Genomic DNA, 15,221 nt, shown 5'->3' with positions numbered 1-15,221 from the left:
GGCTCTCAGCACCTCAGTGACCCTGACCCTCAGATGGAGTGAGGTCCCTGCCCCTCCCTGGCCGGGGCACCTAGGCCTCCCGAGCTTTCTGGGTGCAGATTCCTGCGGCCCAGCCCGCAGGGACCCAGGTTGGCGGGGCGGGCGAGGTGATGCTGGTGCCCTGTCCCATTAGCTGCAGCCCGCACCTGCCAGGGACAGCCCCCCACGGCCCCCTGAAGAGAGCCATACCCGGCAACCAAACGTAGGTCATCCTCAGGGTTGGACGAGGGGCGCCCAGGTATGGGGCGGAGGGGCACACGGGCCTGTGTGTCCCCTGCAAGCCCACGCCGGTGGCAGTGGCGACCTGGACACAGAGCACAGGGCTGCTGGCTGCCGGCCCCAGGTCACGGCACCTCGGTCACGGCCCGGGCCTCACTGTTCTCCTCACCACATCCTCTCCGAGGACCCCAGCCCTCTGCACACCCCCACAGAAACCCCATCCCCACTGGGACAGAGGACTCTTCCTCCGTGGGAACCTCTTCTGTCCAGCCCCTTGGGGACGTGTCCTGCCAGAGTCCCGTCCTGAAGCCTGCCTTGCTCGCCCTGCTGGGGAGGCAGCCCCGTCTGCCAGAGGGTGGTTCTGTCACCTCCGTGGCCACAGCCACACCTCCACCTGGAAGTCCCCAGAGCCAGGCATCCGTGGCCAGGCTCCGCCCACCTTCTGCTCCCCGAGTGGCTCGGTGAACCCCCCCCCCCCCACCCCGCCGGCCCTGCCAGGAAGCCAGAGCCTGGGGCTGCTCTAAGAGCCGCTGCGGCCAAGCTCTCCCTGCCCTGTGGCCCCGCGAGAGACCGGGGCCAGGAGCAGACTCTGGGACTTCCTACGGGGCTGGGCACAAGGGGATTGCTAACGAACCCGAACCACGTCCCCATAGTGCATCTGACAACAGGGTCAGGCGTGCGTCCAGCCTGCACGCTGTATGCTCCTCCCACCCCCACTGGCCGTGGCCTCGCTCCTCCAAGGCAGGCCACAGCCCCAGGTGTGAAGGCACAGACCAGAGCCTCAGCCAGTTTCTGCTTAAGCAACTGATCTTTCTGTTTCGCTAAACTCACTCTCCGCTCCGGCTTTTAAGGAGCCCCGGGTCCAGGCTGGCTGCAGGGTCCAGACACGTGCAGTCAAGGCCTCAAAGTTCCCTACCTACAGACTGCTGCGTTCAGGAAGGGTCTGGCCCAGCCCTGGAGACGGAGGGCTGGCCCCTGGGAAGGCAGTGTGGCCCCACTCTGCCACCGTCGGGGGGGCAGGGTGGCCAGGTCTGGGGCCTCGAGCAGCAAGAACATCTGCCCCGCCTCCGTGGCCGTGTCCAGAGCGGCAACGCCCAAGCGGAGACCCTGCGAGTGGTCGCTGGGCCTTCCAACGACGAGGCCTGGTCCTCAGGGGTGGTCAAGGGCAGCAGGAACCATCCAGGGCAGAGTGGCCGGGCTCGAAGACCCTCTGCCTGTCATTCCTCTGTGGCCACTGAGCCAGATCCCAGGTCAAGCAAGGAGCACCTCCGGCTCGGGCTCCGGCTCCGGCTCTCGGTTCCAGCTCGGGCTCCGGCTCCCGGCTGCGGCTCCCGGCTCCGGCTCCCGGGTCTGGCTCCATGCAGCAGGGCCAGCCCAACACCCCGGGCAGCCACCAGAGGCTGTGCGGGCACTGCCCAGGGCAGCTGTGCACCCAGGGGTCGTGGAGCCAACTGTCCTGTCGTGGGCCAGGAGTGGGCCAGAGTCCGAGGTCTGGCTGAAGACGCAGCCACAGGCACAGAGTGGCCCTGGCCCCGCAGGGGTGGGGCTGGTGCAGTGCTTCTCAGCCCCGGGGAGGGGTGGGGGCCGAGGCACCCGGCTCCACAAGGAGCCCTCCACCCGCTCCGAAAAGCGGGCCTTCTCGCGCCTCAGTTTCCTTCCACGGGACAAGACACGTCGGACCAGACGCACAGGCAGCGGTCCAGTCCCCTGCCGGGCAGAAACGCTCCCGACGACGCTCCCGACGTGGTCCTGGCAGCCAGTGCCACGGAGGCGCTGAGCGCCTGCGGTGAGGGCTGCGGGGCAGGCGGGCCCACCGAGGCCCCCACTGCCAGACGCCACGGCTGCAGGGCCACGGCTCAGTACCCGTCGTCCTCCTCGCCGTCACAACCATAATCTGTGGAACGCAGAAGGGAACCGTGGCCACCCGGGTGCCTGGCAGAGCGCCGTGGGAGTGGGGTGGCGGGTGGGAGCCCCGCTCCCGCCGGCCAGGCGGCCCTCCTGCAACCCGGAGCCCGCGGCCTTCACATCGGGGAGGGCCCGGTCGGTGACCTCCAGTACTTGTTCTCAGAACGGACGGAGCCGAGCTGTGAACGCCCCAGGCCCAACCTCCTTCTGGACAGAAAGACTGCGTTTGAAGCTGACAGGCCTGGATGCCTGGGCGGCTCAGTCAGCCGAGCGCCCAACTTCAGCTCAGGTCACGACCTCACGGTTCACGGGTTCGAGCCCTGCATCAGGCTCTGCGTCATGGAGCCTGCTTGGGACTCTCTCCCCCTCTCTCTGCCCCTCCCCCGCTGATTCTCTCTCCCTCTCCCTCTCTCTGAAGCACCCCTGCCCCGCCCAGTGCCAGTGTTGCCCCCTCACCGCCACTGCCCATCATCTGCAGGGCGCTGACACAGGGCTCCCCGTCGTCCTCGTCGGGGTCGTCCTCATCGGGGTCGTCCTCGGGGTGGTACGACACGGGCCCGCTCTCCACCAGCACCGCTGTGGGCCTGGCGGGCTCGGCTCCCAGGGTGGACGGGCTCAGGGGCAAGGGCTGCAGGTGAGGGGACAGGCTCTAGAGGCCGCCTGCCCTGGGGGGGGTCCCTGTGCTCCCAGAGTGGTCAGCGAGGACACCCAGAGCCCCTGTCCTCCCAAGTGGCCCCCCGCCCCACCCTTCAGCCCACACCCACATCAGTGCCCAGAAAGCCTCGCTCTGAGGGCACGCTGTCTGATGACACAGCCTGGCAGTGCGACCCCAGAGTGGCAGGCCTGCCTGCTGCCGGGACACTTGCCCTGCCACCTGCAGGCTTCCGGCCTCCCCGGGCCTGGGCCGGCCCGACTTCTCAGCTGCTCATAGCTCGGTATTCGAGGCCCCTGCCCCCGGCTGCGGCCGCATCACGTACCTCTCCTGCGGCCGCCTTCTTGGCCGGCTGCGCAGACACCATTGGCCTCAACCTAGAAGAAAGCGCATCGCAGGGCGTCAGCCCGGGCCAGAGCCACCGGTCGGGACACAGGGGGCCCCGCTGAGATGCGTGGCCAGCCACTCCTCCGCAAGCACGGCGTGCTCTCGGTGCCCGGCCCCTCCTGCTTAGGCTCCCCCGGCCCCCGGCGGCCCTGACCGCCTCCCCGGGGCCCGCTCTGTGGTCACTCTTCCCAGTGGACCCTGTGGGCCTCAAGCTGTGACCTGCCCTGGTTCCCTCTGCCCTCCGGCCCCTCCTTCTGCCTTTTCTCTCAGTGAGCAGGTCTCCTCCCTCTGGTGCCAATCACGTCCCCCCCTCCCCCCCCCCCACGCCTATGCCGCTAGGGGCTTCTCCTACGCGAACGCGGGCGGCTCCAGCCAGTCGTTTGAACAGGTCGTGCGTCCACGTGATACAGACTCGTGAGGGGGACGGCATCTATCTCCGAGTCCCCACCCCCAAAGGCCAGGCACTGGCACCGTACCACGTGGGGGCACAGCCGCTGTGCTGGGAATCGGGGCGGGAGCAGGGCCCCTGGCAGGAGCCGGAAAGCAGGGTTCTTCGGTGAAAGCTTCTTTACGACGTTGGCAGCAAACGCCAATTTTAGCTAAAACGCCACGCGAGCCAACAGGAGACAGCCCTGGGCCGCGACTCACGTCCATCGATACCTGACGAACGCAGACCTGACGTCGGGCTGCCCTCGGGCTCTGCCAGCCTAGGTTCTGGACCGGCGTGTGGGGGCTGCGGGCAGCAGCCAACCACGGCCCCGCTCCTCCCGTGGCTGGACGCCTGGAGGAGCGGGGGCCTAGCCCCCTCCCCCCAGACCCTCCAAATACAAAAGCCGGGACACCGGCCACACCGTCACTTGCAAGGAAGGGAGGAAGGAGAACACCACCAAGACCGCCCGGACAACGCCGACCTGTCCGGGGCGACAGTGAGACCCCAACTGAGAGGAGGCAGGCTCCCCTCCCACGGCCTGGCCATGGAAGCCATCCACGCTCAGGGACCCTGCCCCAGGGCCGGCGGGGGGAAGCACCCAGACGGGCCTCAGATGACCGAGCGCACCCCACCACTGTGATGTGCCAACGAGCCCTGGGACACTGGGAGTGGACACCAGGGCAGCTCTGACGGGTGGACAGGCCCTCGGAGCGCTCGTGGGAGGTTTCCGCTTGGCACGGCCTCTCTGGGCAGGAGACCGGCAAACGTGTGGCCGTGCCGGCCGAGAGACCACGGGCCCGGTGCAGGGAGGGCGGTTCCCACAGAGGTGGACTCCCGGTCCCCACTGGGAAGCTGGCCTGTCCACCCACCTGGCTGGGGAAGAGTCACGGCAGCCAAGGGCGTGTGGGACGGCCAGCGGGGAGGCGGGGGTATGGGCCAAGCAGCCCGGAGGAGGGTCTGCGAGCCCCTGGGAAGGAAGCACGCTCCTCCCCTCGGCCCATAACCCCAGCCCGCTCACCCTCTCACAGCCCGGGTCACAGACGCACTGGCGCCGAGAGGGCACGGCTGACCCAGGAGACGGGGGCTCGCCCGCACGCTGTCCACTGGCGGCCAGAGACAAAGCAGCCCCTGTGCGCCGTGGACAGGGCGCCACGGGCTGTGGTGGGGGTGACGCACCTACTCAGCCCGGGGCAGCCTGAGCAGCCCGGCAGGAAGGCCCCGTGCGGGAGGGCGCCAGGTTCCTGAGGGCTCAGGGCGCCGCTCTGGGGGTCCAGCAAGTAGGCAGGGGACGGGCTGGGGACACCTCCCCAGGCCCCAGACCACGACCAGAAAGGATCACGGGGGTGCTGGTCTGTGGCAGGCCACGCTGGGCGCTCGGGAACCAGGGAGCAGAATAACCAACTTCTAGAGAAAGTGTCACGGGCGCCTGGGCAGCTCAGTCAGTCAAGCGTCTGATTCTTGATTTCGGCTCAGGTCGTGATCTCACCGTTTGTGGGTTTGAGCCCCATGTCGGGCTCTGTGCTGACAGCACAGAACCTGCTTGGGATTCTGTCTCTCTCTTGCCCTTCCTCTGCCCCTCTCACACGCTCTCTCTCTCTCAAAATAAATAAAAATAAACTTAAAAAAAAATTAGAAAAAAAGAAGCGTCACAAGGGGCGCCAGGCCGGCTCAGTCGGCGGAGCACGCGACTCTTGGTCTCAGAGTGGTGAGTTCAAGCTCCACGTTGGGTACGGAGTTTACTTAAACAAAGCTTAAACAAAAAAAGGGTCACAGAAACCACGAAAGACATTTAGTCCCACGTGAGACAAAAAAACACACCAAAAACATTTTTACTTCTTGGTTGAGTTACGGTTAAAAACCAGTAGCGACAGAGGTCTGGGGAGGTGAGGGCGGGGAAGTGGGGCCACCCCGTCCCCGCAGGCCCTCCAGGGTGCCTCTGCGCGGGGCGCATGACGCCCTGCGTGACCCCCTGGGCCCAGGGCGCTGGCCTGCTCTGCCGCTCCCAGCTCCTCCCCTGACCCGCTCACCCCCCACAGCATGTGCTCTCCGCCAGCCCCCATTCTCGGCAGAGAGAGGCGTGCAGCCAGGACACGGGGTGCAGAGAGCCCCTCCTGGAGGACAGGCCGGCTCACCCGCTCCGTGAGCGGAACACACCCTGAGGCCACAGCCCCTTTCCAGGGCCGGAGCCCCTCGTCAGCGCCCGGCCCTTCGCACAAACGGGAGCGCGCAGGGCAGCGGGCGCAGCGCCAGGCGGACGTTCGTCCCCAGCACTTGGGGGCCGAATGCCAGCCCAGGCCTCCCGCCCTGCTCAGAACCAACACCCGGCCCACCGGGCCCAGTACCTCTTCCCCACGCTGGTCACGGGGTCGGCCCTGTGCCTCCTGGCGGGCGTTTTCCTCCGAGACAGCTTCCGGGTGGCGGTCCGCCCCTCGGGCTGTGCGTCCTCCTCCTGCAGACCGCCCCCGCCCTTGCTGTTGAGGTCCCGGAGCACGCTGTAGTTGATCTTGCTGGAGATTTTCTTCTGCTCCAGCATCTTCTCGATGGCCTCCCCGGCCGTGCTGGCCTGGATCGGCTCCCGGCGTTTGCAGGACTTCTTGGGCTCAACGGAAACGGGGATGTCACCACCCCACGGGGACCTCAGCGCCTGTAAGCCTGCTAGGTGCCGCGTGGGATGTGGGGGCACGGCCGGCTGGACAGCGGCAGGTGTGGGGGGGGGGGGGGGCTCGGCAACCAGGGTCTCCTGGGGACCCCCGCCCGGGGGAGCCGAGGTGTGCAGGGCCGGGGCCTCCCTGAGGGCGGCTCCCACCTCCTCTTGGAACGGGGGAAGCCGGCTGCACCCCGCTGTGCCCTGGCGGCTCACCATCACCACCAGCCGGGGGCAGGTCTCGGGGCGTGGGGCCAACTCGACCGCCCACGAGCCCACCACGCAGATACCCGAAGGGCACACAGGGTGCTCCCTGACCTCAGGAGGCGTCACCCAGCGGGGACGGACCTCGTCCTGGGTGCCACACCACACACAAGGGCCTAACTGTGCCTCCTGCCAGCTCCTCCCTGCCATGCTGCCGGGGGCCCCAGACCCTGACCCCCAAGCTCCGGGGCCACCCCTGGCCTCCTTCACCCCCTGCCCCAGAAAGGTGCTCCCCATCCGGCCACACGAGCAACAGGCCGCATCACTGTGACCACCAACAGGAAGGGAAGCGTGACTGCAGGTTCTCTCAGGTCCCAGAGCTGGGACAGGGTGTCCACAGAGGTCACAAGGCCCCAATTCAGCCTGCCTAGGATCCTCCCCCAAGCCGAACGGCACATCTGTCCGAGGGGAGGCCAGCACAGTCAGGGCCCGGCGGCCAGGGGCACAGGTCTGTGCCGCCCCCCGGGAGCCCTGGCATGACTTGGGGTGGGGGGGGGAGCAAGGCCGGCCCCCACGCGCACCGGGTGCCCCTACCTTGTGCTCCTTGTAGATGCCGAGCTCCTTCTCCTTTGCTATTCTTGCTTCTTTCTCTGAAAAGTCCCCAAATGGCAGGATCAGCAGGGGCCCCGTGGCCCAGGCTCCCGGGCGGGTGGCTGGGCGGGCGCTTACCCCTCTGCTCCCGCAGGTACTCTGCGTTCTCCCGCATCCACAGCTCGGCCTTCACGCGGGCTTCCGCCTCGTTCAGGATGTACTGGGCAGAACACAGCACCACACTCAGGTCTCGGCCACCAGCACCCTTCCTGCTTGTATACGCTGGTCAGGGGTGGACCTCTGACCCACGAGGCTATAGGCTCACTGGGGGGAGCCGGTCGGGGACCCTGTCGCCCTCCACCCCTTCCAAGGCCAACAGCAGGGGCACAGGAGCCAGGCCGGAGTGCGGGGGCACAGGTCCCCGAGAAGGAACTGAGCTGAGGACACGGTGCCCCCCACCCCCCGGGAACCGATGAAGGTCCCGGGGGCCGTGTGGTGGCCCGGTGTGGGGACGCCCCACCCGCGGGAGGGCAGGGCGGTGTGGCCAGCACAGACCACGTGCCGCACGGGCGGAGGCTGCACGCACACTCACCCTGTCGATCTCCAGGTCGTCGATGCCACTGAGGTCCAGCTCGCCGTCCCCACACGCGTCCGCTACGGGGAAGCACGACACCGGTGTCATTTGGGGTCAATAACCGGTGACCAAGTGCACACTCCCCCGGGCCGTCTCAGGACTCAGGGGCTCTGGCCGAGGGCGGACGGCGGCCCCTCGGGGGACAGCGCGTGGCTCTCACGCCAGCGCTTGTGCAGGAAGGACGCTAGACCAGAGCCACAGCCGAGGCGGTGCCCCGCCAGTCCCTGCGGCTCCCGGACGACAGCAGCGTCTCTGGAGCAGGAGAGGGGCCGCGGAGAGTCCCCAGTGACACGCTCGGGACGTCCCCAGGCCCCGCTGGCCACTCCCCCCCTGCCTCAGCTGGGTCAACAGCACCGTCTGCACGGCCCAGAAAACGGGGCAGCCGCTGCTCTCTGCAGCCCCCGTCGCCAGACGGTCCTCTGCCGGCTCCTCCCGATTCCACCCACAGCCCGTGGGCCACACTGTCGCTCCGCGGCCGAGGCCCTGCGTGGACTCCCCCTGGCGCTCAGACACATCGCTCGCACGCCTCCCTGCTCTGCCTCAATGCCGGCTCCCTCGGCCCCCGCAAGAATGGTCTCCTCCTGCCTCAGGGCCTTCGCACAGGCCCTTGCGGTACAACCTGCACACCGGGCTCGGGCTGTGTCGCTGTCCCTCTCTCCCTAGACGTCACCGCCATCAGGGCAGGCACGTGCCCGCCCATCGCCACACCTGGCTACAGGGTATGTGATGAACGTCTGGGTGGCACAGCCTCACAGGGGCTCCTGGTCCAGCCCTCGGTGCCCGGAGACGAGGCAGGGCCTGCACCCTGCAGTCTGGGGACACCTGAGGGAGGAAGACGCGGCAGAACCGGGACAGCCTGCGTCCCAGGCCTCTCCCAACGGGGTGAGGGCAACGCTCCTGCCGGGCCACCAGCACCGCCAGCGCCGAAGCCCAACCGGCGGGGACCGGGCCCTCAGTCAGATGAGAAGGGACGGGCGGGGGACCCAGGCCCCGTCCCCGTGGAGGAGCTCGGGCAGGAGGACCCCCGGCCAGCAAAGGGCTCTGGCCAGGACTAAGCCAGCGGGCCACTGGGGAAGGGTTCTAAGGGTGGTGACAAACCCGTGCCGGGATCACCGACGGCTCACACACGGCAGGCACGGCGCCCACCCTTCCGTAAGGCTGCACCCCACCTCCCCCAGCTGGGGACGGGCGATCTGGACCTGCTATCTGCCGGCCACGGTCCCGCCCACCTGCCCAGAGGAGCCCCCCTCCTCTCCCCAAGGCCCCCAGGCACTCACTGGGGTCCTGGCTCTGGGAGGAGATGCACTCTCGGATGGAGTCTGAGATGCCCAGGCTGGCCGCGGTGGGCAGGGGGCCAAGCAGGGACTCCAGGGCAGGGGGCCTGGCGCCCCCCTCGGGGTCTCCGGCCCCCTCGGAACTGCTGGACAAGCCGCTACCAAGGATCTCCTGGTAAAAGTCCTTGTTCAGGTGGCTGGCAGCGGCTTCCAACTCCTCGTCCTCGGCATCGTCTTCCCCAAATACACTGGACGTGGTGTCCTCCACGGAGCCTAGGGACCCAATCGCACACACCGCCTGTGAACCGCGTGGAAAGGCAGAGGGACCCACCGCTGTGCAGAGAAGCATCGCCGTCCAGCCAGCAGTTACTTCGTTAACATCAGTGAGCAACCGACGAAAGAGGGGCTCAAAGACGCGCCTTGTCACAGAGGGAGCCCGACGTCCACGCACCTAAGCACGGCCCTCGGCCTATGCCTCACGCTTTGTGCAAAAATTCACTCAAGTTTAACACCTAAAAATTTTTTTTAACGGGGGAAAATACCTGTGGCTTTAGGTCAGGCAAAACTTCCTAGTCACATCTAGGAAGTGACTCGGGAAGCAACCCACAAAACATCAGTCGCTTCGATCGCAGCCAGCTGGAGAGCGTGGCCCTCCCGTGAGCAACTGGTGTCCGGGACACACAGGCGACACTCGAGAGTCCGGAAGAAGAAAACACACGGCCCGTCAGCACCGGCTGCGGCTTCTGCGGGCGCCATCACCCTCCCGCCAGGCCGAGAGTGGCGTCGGGAAGCGGCTCCCACGCCCGGCGGGGCACACACGCGGCGGCCCCTCCGAGACAGGGGCACGTGCCCCGCACCGGCCGGCAAGTCCGCTCCTCGGCGCTCGCCCGGCAGAGAGGAGGTGAACGTCCACGCGGTCACCTGCGCAGACGTTCACGGCGCTGTGTGCGCGACAACCCAAACCCAGAAAACACCCCACGTGTGCATCAGCCCCGGCTAGACTAACGACCCGGGCGTACGTCGGGCCCGCCACGCACCACAGACGGGGCCGCTGTGCACCCGACCCGCGCGCTCCCACACAGCAGAGCGGCCGGACACGCGTCAGGACGGGCCTCGTGATCCCACGGAGGAAAAACGCCAGGAAGTACAACCGACCTCCGAGGGCTGCCTGGGATGTGCGGGCTGACACAGGCCCAGGGCGTCGGGGCAGGGGGGGGGGGGGGGCCTTGTCCATCTCACCAAAACACCACCTTCTAAGTTTGCGGTTTGTCGTGCGTCAGTGACACCTCAGTAAAACCACTGACGAGTCACCGACGACGTGCGTGGTTCCTTACAGAGTTTAAAGTTTACGTGAGACCTCACTCTGGGGCGCCTGGGTGGCTCAGTCGGTTAAGCGTCCGACTTCGACGCAGGTCACGATCTCGTGGTCCGTGAGTTCAAGCCCCACGTCAGGTTCTCTGCTCTCTGCGCAAAGCCCACTTCAGACCCTCTGTCTCTCTCTCTGCTCCTCCCTGCTGGTTCTCTCTCTCAAAATTAAACGTTAAAAGACAAAAAGGAACACCTTACTCCGGTGTGGAACGCGTCACGCTTAAAGCTCGTGTGAGCGCCGACTGACACGAGAATGTCGAATGTTGCGTCCCAACCGACGCAGCCCTGGGGGGACGAAACCACTGATGCCCTGGAGCAGGAAACGCGTGCGGGGTGATGATCCCTCCGGACGAACAGCTCTGCCCTGATGCCTGCCCGGAGGACCCGGCCCCTGCCACCCGCATGGCCCTCCCGTGGGGGCAGGGGGAGGGGACGAGGGGGCCCCCGGCGCAGAGAAGGCACAAGTAAGTCACGGTGACGGGCAGAAACCGGCCGCACCTGCTACGGGAGAAAAAGCTTCAGGCCAGGCAACGAGGCAGCGTCCGATTCTCTGCCGCAAGACGACGCCGCACGAAAGCGCCGAGGAAGGGGAGCGGAGCAGCACACGCGGACGGGATGGGGCGTGCACGCAGCCCCGAGGACGGCCCTCCGGACACACCGGCCTGTCAGAATACGGCGGCCGCAGGCGTCGCACCGGGGGCGGCCGACACCGGCCGCCTCTGTCCTCGAGGGGTCACCGGGCAGAGCGAGCGAGGAGCAGAAAGTGTGATGACCCAGCCCGACCCAAGCCCACGGGCATCTCCAGCCACAGGCCCGGGCTGGGCCACGAGCACACAGGAGCACCGAGGACGGGCTGTGTGCCAAACACGGAGACGACCACGGAAACCAGACTGAATTCCTCACGGAAACCTCGGCCTCCGAGAGCAGCGCCAGCCAGAGGCGTGAGGCCCGCAGAGAGCGGGCGTCAGGACGGCGTCTGCCGCTCGGACGGGCTCACGGGCCCCGCACGCGAGCCGCCCCAAGCGGTGACCCTGAAGGTCAGGACGCGGGCGAAGCTGGAAGAGCGGGCGTTCCTGGCTCAGCGACGGGAAGGCGGCAGGATGAACAGACCAACGGGCCTCGTGGGGAACCGCGAACCGACTAAAACACCAGAAAACGCTACGCGAGAAGAGGAGAGCGCAAATCCCACAGAAATAACGAAATCAAACGTGTCCTGAGACAGCTCTGCCCGTCTGTGTGGATGGTGCCGGGGGCCCAGACGGGGAGGCCCGACGACAGGGTGCCATCCCGGCAGAGGGTCACGCTCACGGAGCCCAGACCCGGTGAAAGCCAGGCCTGAGCATTTCCTTCACGGGGCAAGGTGGCATCTCGACCCAGAGCCGCCCCGTGTCCTGCAGGAGCCTGTGCCCGCTGCCACCCCCCGCGACTCACGAGGAAAACCTGGGGACCAAGAGCGCGGCACCGGGAGTGGTAACGGGATTCCCGACACGAGGGAGCCCAGGGCAGCACCTGGAGACCGCGGTCTCCCACGCACGGCAGCGGTGAAGACGGGGCAGGACACCGCTTACGGCGGCGACGGACGGTGGGTCACCGGACCAGCGGGCGGCCGAGGAAAACCCAAGGGCGGGAAGACGCTGGTCCTCGGGAGGCGGCGTGGGGCGGGCCAGAGGTGCTAGGAGGAAGTGACCCCGGGGAAGAGGGGCGGGCGGTGAGAGCGAGCACCTGGCCCTGGCAAACCAGGGACCTCCAGACAGGGTCCCCAGAGCACCCGGAAGGAAGGCGACACGGGGGCATCCGGGGGACAAAGGAAGACCAAGTGTACCCGAGAACGTTCACGTGAGCCACGACACGGAGGAAGCCCCAGGGAGGCTGAGGAGGGCACAGGGCGGGCGACAGCAGGGAGGGGTCTGGAGGGAGGCAGCAGGACAGTCTGGAGGAAGATCTGGGTGGCAGGGCTGGAAGCTGGGTGGGGGGCGGGCGGGCAGGGGTCCCGGGAGCATCTGGACACTGTGCCCGGCACGTCAGGGCCAGGAGGCGGCTGGTGGCCGGGGCCGGGAGCGGGGCCCTGTGAGGCGGGATCCCTCGGCCACGGAAGGGTTGGCGGCAGGGCGGGGGCCGGCCCCTCGAGGCCGCGGGGGCCCCGGCGGGACCCACCGTCTCTGGTCAGGTTGGCGAGGCCGCGGGGGCCCCGGCGGGACCCACCGTCTCTGGTCAGGTTGGCGAGGCCGCGGGGGCCCCGGCGGGACCCACCGTCTCTGGTCAGGTTGGCGAGGCCGCGGGGGCCCCGGCGGGACCCACCGTCTCCGGTCAGGTTGGCGAGGCCGCGGGGGCCCCGGCGGGACCCACCGTCTCCGGTCAGGTTGGCGAGGCCGCGGGGGCCCCGGCGGGACTCACCGTCTCCGGTCAGGTTGGCGAGGCCGCGGGGGCCCCGGCGGGACTCACCGTCTCCGGTCAGGTTGGCGAGGCCGCGGGGGCCCCGGCGGGACTCACCGTCTCCGGTCAGGTTGGCGAGGCCGCGGGGGCCCCGGCGGGACTCACCGTCTCTGGTCAGGTTGGCGAGGCCGCGGGGGCCCCGGCGGGACCCACCGTCTCTGGTCAGGTTGGCGAGGCCGCGGGGGCCCCGGCGGGACTCACCGTCTCCGGTCAGGTTGGCGAGGCCGCGGGGGCCCCGGCGGGACTCACCGTCTCTGGTCAGGTTGGCGAGGCCGCGGGGGCCCCGGCGGGACCCACCGTCTCTGGTCAGGTTGGCGAGGCCGCGGGGGCCCCGGCGGGACTCACCGTCTCCGGTCAGGTTGGCGAGGCCGCGGGGGCCCCGGCGGGACTCACCGTCTCTGGTCAGGTTGGCGAGGGCCCCCTTTGCCTTGGGCCGGCTGCTCTCCAGCTCGTTCTCAATCGCGTCCTGGTAGGTGGATATCTCACCTGCAGCAGGAAATCAGAAGCGAACCGTGAATACAAAGCCCCCTGTTCTAAGGGACACGAGGCATCTGTGGCGGTAAGATCGGCTGCTCACCTTCAACTTCCTCCAGTTTTTTGGACAGGACTTGTTCAAGCTGAAACAAAGCACCCAGAACCTTCAGTGGAGACAGGCAGATGTGAAAGACGTACGCTGCGTGCACGCCCTGCCTCTCCTCGCAGCCCACCGGGCCTTGCCCAGACCCTCCTCCCGGGCGTCATCCGGGGGCCCCGCAGGCTGCACACGGAGCAGGGGCCCTGGACCCCAGCCCTCCAGGTAAACGTTAACGACCAGGCCCCAGAGCAAGGCAGCGCCTGCCCAAGGCACTGTACGCGGAACACCCCGGGAAGGCGTGGGGACCACGGCCCGGGGAGAGCTGGCCCTTGTGCCCCACCCGCTGCTCACCCACCCATCTGTCCGCCTCTCCCTGCGAGCTGTGTGGACACAGACCCAGTCTAGCCTTTGTAACTAAGCTTCTCGTCCCAAAGTAGGAACGTGACACGAGATCCAGGAAGCGCCTCGAGGGACTCGAGTGCCGGATGGACACGGGGACTCGCCTGCTTCAAGCGCAGCTTCCGCTGCCCAGCTGTGTACGAAGGGGGGTCACACTCCTCCTCCAGATCGATCTTCATGAACTCGTCCACGGTCAGCTGGCTGGTGGGCGTGTCTTCGAACTCCGTCAGCCTGGGACAAGAGAGTCACAGGGAGACAAGGGCCCTGGAGATGGCCATCGGGCACTGTGGCCCCACGTGCTGGTCACCAGGCCCTGCTCGCCGCCCCCCACAGTGGGGCCCTGGGGAGGAAGGCAGGGTGGGCAGGGGTCACCTGCCCTTGTTGCTGGACAAGCGATAAGCTCCCCTTGTCGCTCCCACGGGGAGACTCAGAGGAGGCCCAGAAGGAAGGAGGCCAAGCCAGCAGCCCTACGTATGTGCTGACTCAAGCTCAACTCCCTACGTCACACACCCAACAAGACGCGTTTTTTTGTTCTTTTTTTAGTCTTTTGTTATTTGAGAGAGAGAGAGATCAAGGGCCAGCAAGGGGGAGGGAGAGGAAGAGAGAATCCCAAGCAGGCTCCACAGTCAGCCTGACAGGGGCTCGATCCCATGGCTGAAATCAAGATTCGGACCCTCAACTGACTGAACCACCCAGGTGCCCCCAACCTACAAAATGTTCAATAAAAAACTTGGGGGGGGGGGGACACCTGGGAGGCTCAGTTGGTTAAGCGTCTGACTTGGGCTCAGGTCACGATCTCGCAGTTTCAGAGTCTGTGTCTCCCTCTCTGCCCTGCCCCTACTCGTGTACGCACGAGTTCTCTCTCAAAAATAAACGCTAAACAAACAAACAAACAAACGTATGTATGTTCCTGGATGAACGAGTAGTGCTCTCTACCTTCAGTGAACCCATTCTGAACAGATTAACTTTCCAAACTGCGATTACGTTCACACCACTGTGGCTTAAAATTCTCTAGTGTTACTCACTGAAGAACAATGATTCTCCGAAGTGGAGTAGTGTGGTTTTAAAATGCGTGGTCAGCGGCACCTGGGGGCTCTGTCGGTTGGGGGTCCAGCTCTTGATTTCGGCTCAGGTCATGATCCCAGGGTCACGGGATTGAGCCCCACATCGGGCTCTGTGCTGACAGTGCAAAGCCTAGCTGAGATTCTCTCCCTCCCTCTCTCTCTGCCCCTTCTCTGCTCGTGATCTCTCCCTCTCGAAAATAAACGTGGAAAAAAAAATTTGTTTTTAACTTTTTTGAAGAGAATTAGAGGTCGAACAAACGAAATGCCTTACTCTCTGCCTTTGAAAACTGCCACAGGATACGACCTCCGCTGAAAACAAGCCATCGAATGTTCCAGATCCGTTGTGAGAACAGGCACAATTACAGGTCTGCTGGCAATTGGACTTCAGCCCACATGCACCCGAT

At 66.6% G+C, this 15,221-nt stretch overlaps 1 protein-coding gene across 6 annotated transcripts in view; it reads right to left on the bottom strand.

Moving 5' to 3' along the window:
* Positions 1-1,047: 1,047 nt before the first annotated feature.
* The window catches only part of BRF1 (BRF1 RNA polymerase III transcription initiation factor subunit), a 55,776-nt gene continuing 41,602 nt past the window's right edge, over positions 1,048-15,221 (bottom strand). For 3 of the 6 annotated variants that reach the window (XM_047079947.1, XM_047079946.1, XM_047079948.1), the window contains 11 exons: positions 13,858-13,984; positions 13,358-13,397; positions 12,502-13,266; positions 8,983-9,252; positions 7,664-7,725; positions 7,210-7,291; positions 7,075-7,130; positions 5,975-6,231; positions 3,141-3,192; positions 2,620-2,791; positions 1,048-2,152 (listed from right to left, as the gene is read on the bottom strand). In XM_047079947.1, coding sequence (XP_046935903.1) covers positions 2,115-2,152; positions 2,620-2,791; positions 3,141-3,192; positions 5,975-6,231; positions 7,075-7,130; positions 7,210-7,291; positions 7,664-7,725; positions 8,983-9,252; positions 12,502-13,266; positions 13,358-13,397; positions 13,858-13,984 — 1,921 coding nt within the window. In that variant the 3' untranslated portion in view covers positions 1,048-2,114. Of the gene's footprint in view, positions 2,153-2,619; positions 2,792-3,140; positions 3,193-5,974; positions 6,232-7,074; positions 7,131-7,209; positions 7,292-7,663; positions 7,726-8,982; positions 9,253-11,856; positions 12,020-12,169; positions 13,267-13,357; positions 13,398-13,857; positions 13,985-15,221 lie in introns of those variants that run through there. The other 3 variants (XM_047079950.1, XM_047079951.1, XR_006962112.1) reach the window with 2 other exon arrangements.

The sequence above is a fragment of the Lynx rufus genome, unplaced genomic scaffold (genome assembly GCF_022079265.1).
Source record: "Lynx rufus isolate CCGP_SWC_20201006 ecotype Redwood Valley unplaced genomic scaffold, mLynRuf1.p SCAF_17, whole genome shotgun sequence".
NCBI lineage: Eukaryota > Metazoa > Chordata > Mammalia > Carnivora > Felidae > Lynx > Lynx rufus.
The sequence above is the reverse complement of the archived record's forward strand: the minus strand, read 5'-3'. Positions and strand labels throughout refer to the sequence as shown.